Consider the following 7,469-nt stretch of genomic DNA (forward strand, 5'->3'; position numbering starts at 1 on the left):
CGCACAACCTTCCCACCAGCCGGTCTTCTAATGCTTTAAAATTGATCATTACATTTAAATATCCAAATAGTTTTCTGAAGGCTTCCAGTGGCCTACTAAGGTTCCTTGTTTTTCCCCAGAATCTCTTACTAGCCAATTTCCTTGTTTCCATGTCAAGATCCACCCCTCCCATCCCCCCCCCCCCACCCCCACTCCATTTACGATACCTTCTGTCCAATCCCTAACTCGTAATTTTCTGTTCTAGAAGCCTGTTGCCTGCACATTTTACAGGAAAGCTTCCGGTTCCTGCAAAGTCTTCTCGGCATCTACCTCTGTTTTCATACTGTCTGCAAATGTAATCTTACCTAAAGCCCATTCCACAGGTTGGTTGCTCCCTACAACCTGGTACCTTTTGTCGCATAGTGAGCCATGGGGTTTGTTAGTCTTTAAAATGATCCTTAGTCTAGCCTATGTCTTTAGATGGTCTCAAGTGTGCTTTTATTATTTAATGAAGGGCATTCATCTTTGTCATCAACCTGTCACAGGCTAGTTTCAGAATGTGTTTTCTAGGTCTAGTATGTGGCATTCTGAGTTGAACTTTTATTTGTTTAAATACTCCATTGGTGTGGTGAGAAGTGTTTCGCTGGGCGGGGCTGGCAACAGGAGGATGTTTCGCTGGGCGGGGCTGGCAACAGGAGGATGTTTCGCTGGGCGGGGCTGGCAACAGGAGGATGTTTCGCTGGGCGGGGCTGGCAACAGGAGGATGTTTCGCTGGGCGGGGCTGGCAACAGGAGGATGTTTCGCTGGGCGGGGCTGGCAACAGGAGGATGTTTCGCTGGGCGGGGCTGGCAACAGGCGGCTGTTTCGCTGGGCGGGGCTGGCAACAGGCGGCTGTTTCGCTGGGCGGGGCTGGCAACAGGCGGCTGTTTCACTGGGCGGGGCTGGCAACAGGCGGCTGTTTCACTGGGCGGGGCTGGCAACAGGCGGCTGTTTCACTGGGCGGGGCTGGCAACAGGCGGCTGTTTCACTGGGCGGGGCTGGCAACAGGCGGCTGTTTCACTGGGCGGGGCTGGCAACAGGCGGCTGTTTCACTGGGCGGGGCTGGCAACAGGCGGCTGTTTCACTGGGCGGGGCTGGCAACAGGCGGCTGTTTCACTGGGCGGGGCTGGCAACAGGCGGCTGTTTCACTGGGCGGGGCTGGCAACAGGCGGCTGTTTCACTGGGCGGGGCTGGCAACAGGCGGCTGTTTCACTGGGCGGGGCTGGCAACAGGCGGCTGTTTCACTGGGCGGGGCTGGCAACAGCCGGCTGTTTCACTGGGCGGGGCTGGCAACAGCCGGCTGTTTCACTGGGCGGGGCTGGCAACAGCCGGCTGTTTCACTGGGCGGGGCTGGCAACAGCCGGCTGTTTCACTGGGCGGGGCTGGCAACAGCCGGCTGTTTCACTGGGCGGGGCTGGCAACAGCCGGCTGTTTCACTGGGCGGGGCTGGCAACAGCCGGCTGTTTCACTGGGCGGGGCTGGCAACAGCCGGCTGTTTCACTGGGCGGGGCTGGCAACAGCCGGCTGTTTCACTGGGCGGGGCTGGCAACAGCCGGCTGTTTCACTGGGCGGGGCTGGCAACAGCCGGCTGTTTCACTGGGCGGGGCTGGCAACAGCCGGCTGTTTCACTGGGCGGGGCTGGCAACAGCCGGCTGTTTCACTGGGCGGGGCTGGCAACAGCCGGCTGTTTCACTGGGCGGGGCTGGCAACAGCCGGCTGTTTCACTGGGCGGGGCTGGCAACAGCCGGCTGTTTCACTGGGCGGGGCTGGCAACAGCCGGCTGTTTCACTGGGCGGGGCTGGCAACAGCCGGCTGTTTCACTGGGCGGGGCTGGCAACAGCCGGCTGTTTCACTGGGCGGGGCTGGCAACAGCCGGCTGTTTCACTGGGCGGGGCTGGCAACAGCCGGCTGTTTCACTGGGCGGGGCTGGCAACAGCCGGCTGTTTCACTGGGCGGGGCTGGCAACAGCCGGCTGTTTCACTGGGCGGGGCTGGCAACAGCCGGCTGTTTCACTGGGCGGGGCTGGCAACAGCCGGCTGTTTCACTGGGCGGGGCTGGCAACAGCCGGCTGTTTCACTGGGCGGGTGGAAAACGTGGGGGGGGGAGGTGTAGAAGCCGGTTGGAAAAGGGGGGGTTGAAGCCGGTTGGAAAAGGGGGGGTTGAAGCCGGTTGGAAAATGTGGAGAGATAGAAGCCGGTTGGAAAATGTGGGGAGGGTAGAAGCCGGTTGGACAATGGGGGGATAGAAGCCGGTTGGACAATGGGGGGGATAGAAGCCGGTTGGACAATGGGGGGGGGATAGAAGCCGGTTGGACAAGGGGGGAAGTGTAGAAGCCGGTTGGACAAGTGTAGAAGCCGGTTGGAAAATGGGGGGAGGGGGGCCCCCGACATTATAGGCGGGTGGGTTTATGTAGGATGAGAGGACGCGTTTATGTGTATGATTGTGTGTGTGTGTGTGTGTGTGTGGCGGCTACTGTGTGGGAGAGGAGTAGTGTTAAGTGTCCAGTGCCTGCTGATGGAAGGGAGAATGACCCAGCTGGCGGATAGGAAGATTTGTATTATTTGACCAAGTTGACTCTTGAACATTTGAACAAGGGGTACCTTGACCCCCTTGATTACTCATTACCAACATGTGCAGACGACCTATTGTACTCTCTCTTATACATGTAAATGAAAAATGCAATAAAGAATGGCAGGACAGGAAGGTAGGGTGGGGGGTGGGGGGGGGCAAGGGGCGACCTCTGCAATGCACCATCACAGCACCTGACCGGAGTCGGCTGCTCCAGATCAGTCAAGTTTCTCTACTCTAACGACAATCACTAGCCTTAATTTCTAATTTAGCATATCTTAATTCTACTAAAATAAGTGCCGTTAAAAAGTCATCCAATTACCTTCAGTTAAAACCCAATAGAAAAAAACACAGCACCTGCGGCATGCTCCCGTTGAGAAAATGGAGGTGGCCGGCAACCCGTGTCCAATCAATAGCTGGGCGTCTGCGTGTATGTTCGTAGCACCTTTATGTGATTTTCCTGACTCCACTGTGAACGGCGGTAAGCACGGCAATTCATCCAATAGACAGACAACAGCTGTGCACAGTACAATGAAGCATGGCCCAGCACCCACAGTACTATTTGACTTTAAACTTTAATGCTCGGAGCACATCCTACGACGCCATCTTTGATTTGAACCGGTTGGTAGATGTAAACCGCATGACAGCTATGCGTGCATGTAAAATGTCACTTCCAAGACAATGCCTTCTTAACGTTGGCATCCCACTATACTTTAGTTTGTCTCGTGTGCAAGATCCGCACAGTTTCAAACGACACTTGTGGATGATATAATTATGATCAATTACTCTCATGGCTTAGCCAAACATCTATCTAGTGGAACGGCCAGAATGCCCACCTCATTCTAATTTTTTAAGTGAATCAATGTTTAAAATATTGCACCTTCCTGATCTGCTTCCAATTGTCACTTCAGTTGCGCACCAAGCTGGCACCTGTCTCCCCTCATTCTGTCTCCCAGGTGCCCAGTTCGTTCTCCTGAGCTTTCCCTGTCACTAAACTTGTACTAAATTAACCAAACCAAACCTACCAGAGGACCCACGAACAGAAATGTGACATCACGTTGCTTTACGTTAGCCGCTACCATTTTTAGTACATAAGGTTTTTTTTGGCATTTGGGAAACTATACGTCAAAATGCGATGTATTGTACTATGCAGGAGAACGGGTCGAGATGGCAACCTTAATTGACAAACGTCAAATTATTCTTATTCCAAAACGAATTTTGAGATGTACAGTTTGTTGTGTATATGGCACATTACAGTGCCTAAATCAGCAACCAATAGATTTTGCCAGATTTTAAGTTAATGTGAACCAAATGAATAGGTTTAACATTTCGAATACGGTGTAATGGTGGGATAAGTCGGCTCATAGTTGCAGAGATTCCAGATGGGATATTTGGATACAGATAACACCACGTTTATTGGGACCCACAAGACTAATAATTAAAACATTACTCTAGGGGACACGGAACTACCAGTATGTCAAAGATCAAGCTTCTTTCTTACATAAATTGGACGATCAAGACGGGCTACAAGCAAGTCTGGCACAATCGGTATTCGTCACTATGGGAGCCTAGCTTAAGTATACTGCCAAGGTATTAATGTCAAACATTCACATTAAAAAGTGAAACTGAAAACGGCTAGTAAACCACCTTTGTAATTATAAATATAATCGACTGAACTGTTTTAAACTTCCATGACTACAATTATGTCAGATAAGAAATATCTTTGTGGCTTTAACGAATACAGCATTTGTTAAACGAGTCGCTTCTATGACTTAACGTACAACCTAGCTGAACTTTTTAAATTATGTTTCTTTCAAGAGGCATTAAACTAATTATGTACATTACTCAACTAGAAACGTAAATCATATTAAGCCTACACATCTGACTAGTCATTATCAATAAGCATTTGTTAACACCTCTTACAAATCTGAGGTCTTCAAAACCATGGATGAAAGTGAACATTAAACACAGATTATCCTAATGCAGAACTTTCCAATTTATCGATTTAAACGGAAATGAGCAGTTTTAACCGTCTATGAGCATCAAATAAAAATTGTGGACAAAACACCATTAACTTACAGTAGTTTTAAATAAAAATATAGGAAGAGCAATGGTGTTATGTAGCATTAAAGTTTGTGTTCGAATCGAAGTTAATCCCAATAAAAAAGAGCGTTCATAATAGCTCCCCGGGTATGACACCTGAACTTAATACTTAATCGTTGCGCCCGGAGTGACAGCCCTCAGACCCGCGCCCGGAGACCGACACAGCCCCCAGACCCGCGCCCGGAGACCGACACAGCCCCCAGACCCGCGCCAGGAGACCGACACAGCCCCCAGACCCGCGTCAGGAGACCGACACAGCCCCCATACCCGCGCCAGGAGACCGACACAGCCCCCAGACCCGCGCCCGGAGACCGACACAGCCCCCAGACCCGCGCCCGGAGACCGACACAGCCCCCAGAGACCGACACAGCCCCCAGACCCGCGCCCGGAGACCGACACAGCCCCAGACCCGCGCCCGGAGACCGACACAGCCCCCAGACCCGCGCCCGGAGACCGACACAGCCCCCAGACCCGCGCCCGGAGACCGACACAGCCCCCAGACCCGCGCCCGGAGACCGACACAGCCCCCAGACCCGCGCCCGGAGACCGACACAGCCCCCAGACCCGCGCCCGGAGACCGACAGCCCCCAGACCCGCGCCCGGAGACCGACAGCCCCCAGACCCGCGCCCGGAGACCGACAGCCCCCAGACCCGCGCCCAGAGACCGACAGCCCCCAGACCCGCGCCCGGAGACCGACCGACACAGCCCTCAGACCCGCGCCCGGAGACCGACCGACACAGCCCCCAGACCCGCACCCGGAGACCGACCGACACAGCCCCCCAGACCCGCGCCCGGAGACCGACCGACACAGCCCCCAGACCCGCGCCCGGAGACCGACCGACACAGCCCCCAGACCCGCGCCCGGAGACCGACCGACACAGCCCCCAGACCCGCGCCCGGAGACCGACCGACACAGCCCCCAGACCCGCGCCCGGAGACCGACCGACACAGCCCCCAGACCCGCGCCCGGAGACCGACCGACGCAGCCCCCAGACCCGCGCCCGGAGACCGACCGACAGCCCCCAGACCCGCGCCCGGAGACCGACCGACACAGCCCCCAGACCCGCGCCCGGAGACCGACCGACACAGCCCCCAGACCCGCGCCCGGAGACCGACCGACACAGCCCCCAGACCCGCGCCCGGAGACCGACTGACACAGCCCCCAGACCCGCGCCCGGAGACCGACTGACACAGCCCCCAGACCCGCGCCCGGAGACCGACTGACACAGCCCCCAGACCCGCGCCCGGAGACCGACTGACACAGCCCCCAGACCCGCGCCCGGAGACCGACTGACACAGCCCCCAGACCCGCGCCTGGAGACCGACACAGCCCCCAGACCCGCGCCCGGAGACCGAAACAGCTCCCAGACCCGCGCCCGGAGACTGACAGCCCCCAGACCCGCACCCGGAGACCGACACAGCCCCCAGACCCGCACCCGGAGACCGACACAGCCCCCAGACCCGCACCCGGAGACCGAAACAGCTCCCAGACCCGCGCCCGGAGACTGACAGCCCCCAGACCCGCACCCGGAGACCGACTGACACAGCCCCCAGACCCGCGCCCGGAGACCGACTGACACAGCCCCCAGACCCGCGCCCGGAGACCGACTGACACAGCCCCCAGACCCAGTTTTATTTAACGTATTAATTCAAGCATAATGATGTATAATCAAGTAATAACTTGAGACCCACCAGGGCGTTACGGTGTAGAAAGTCCCGAGCCGGCTGGGTACCCTCTGGAATACCCTGCAACCTTGGTCCCTACAGGAGGGCGGTGCTGGGTATGGCTCCAGAGGGGTACCCTAGCCATGTTCAAGTAAGGGGAGACGCCCCCTGGAAAGTACACCAGGGGATATATAGGAGATTTCGCTGTACAAAGCGATCAGATACCGTATACACTTACCCCCCTACACACCTGACTCCAGCACCTTGCTGCATATCCAGGTGTGTAGGGGGGAGGGGGAGGAAGAGAGGGGGGTGGGGTAGCTCTTGCAGCAGGTATTGATTCCAGGGTGTGTGGGGGGGGCCGTCCGCACCGCCCCCCAGATCAATGCCAAGCTTTACTGCATCCATCACCACCTTTACTGGCACCTAGATGACCCCCTTACACCGTAGGCCCCAGCTGATACCTGTAGGGACAGGCAGACAGGCACCAGGCACCTCCCTTTACCGTCAAGACGCAGCAGACTGCCGAGGGTATACTTACATCGGCCATGGCTGCTGGAGTGAGGGTGTGGGCGCTCAGCAGAAGGACGGCAGCAGAGGATACACAGTATCCACGAACGGTGTACGAGCTGGCTCTCCACCAGCACCAACAACCACTATGTACACACTTATGTACAAGCCACTAGGCTACCTTCACTTTGTACACTTTCCTCAATCTTGTGCCCTCTTGGACTTGTTAAGGGTTTCGCTACAAGCACATTCTTCACCGTGTGTGAAGGGTTGGTTGGTCGACACTAAAGGGCACAGCGGCACGTCCGTTCTCGACGAAGCGCGCCTCACGACAACTTCAACCGGCGGGATTCGGCGCATCCGCGGCCTCCCTGCTGACGTCATCAAAACGTCACTCCTTTAAATGCCTACGCCCCTTTCCTGGCGCATATCGTGGCTTTTATTGATCATACCGAGTCATATTTCATTTCAAACGACATGTCGAACTGTCAATAAAGTATTATCGTATTCATAAAATACGTTTTGGATTAAATATTGCAAAGCTACGCATCCACAAATATAGGAAATAATTGTTCCAGAAGGCAACTCTAACGAAATACCAACC

General features: G+C 55.8%; 1 protein-coding gene across 8 annotated transcripts in view; it reads right to left on the bottom strand.

Annotated features, from left to right (window-relative positions):
- Nucleotides 1-7,208, bottom strand: part of LOC123775277 (sodium/potassium-transporting ATPase subunit alpha) — a 54,963-nt gene extending 47,755 nt beyond the window's left edge. For 4 of the 8 annotated variants that reach the window (XM_045770275.2, XM_045770274.2, XM_045770273.2 and 1 more), the window contains exon 1: nt 6,897-7,198. In XM_045770275.2, coding sequence (XP_045626231.1) covers nt 6,897-6,905 — 9 coding nt within the window. In that variant the 5' untranslated portion in view covers nt 6,906-7,198. Of the gene's footprint in view, nt 1-6,896 lie in introns of all 8 variants that reach the window. The other 4 variants (XM_045770276.2, XM_069311613.1, XM_045770272.2 and 1 more) reach the window with 3 other exon arrangements.
- Between the last annotated feature and the right edge of the window lie 261 nt (nt 7,209-7,469).

This window comes from Procambarus clarkii, chromosome 70, assembly GCF_040958095.1.
Source record: "Procambarus clarkii isolate CNS0578487 chromosome 70, FALCON_Pclarkii_2.0, whole genome shotgun sequence".
Taxonomy (NCBI): domain Eukaryota; kingdom Metazoa; phylum Arthropoda; class Malacostraca; order Decapoda; family Cambaridae; genus Procambarus; species Procambarus clarkii.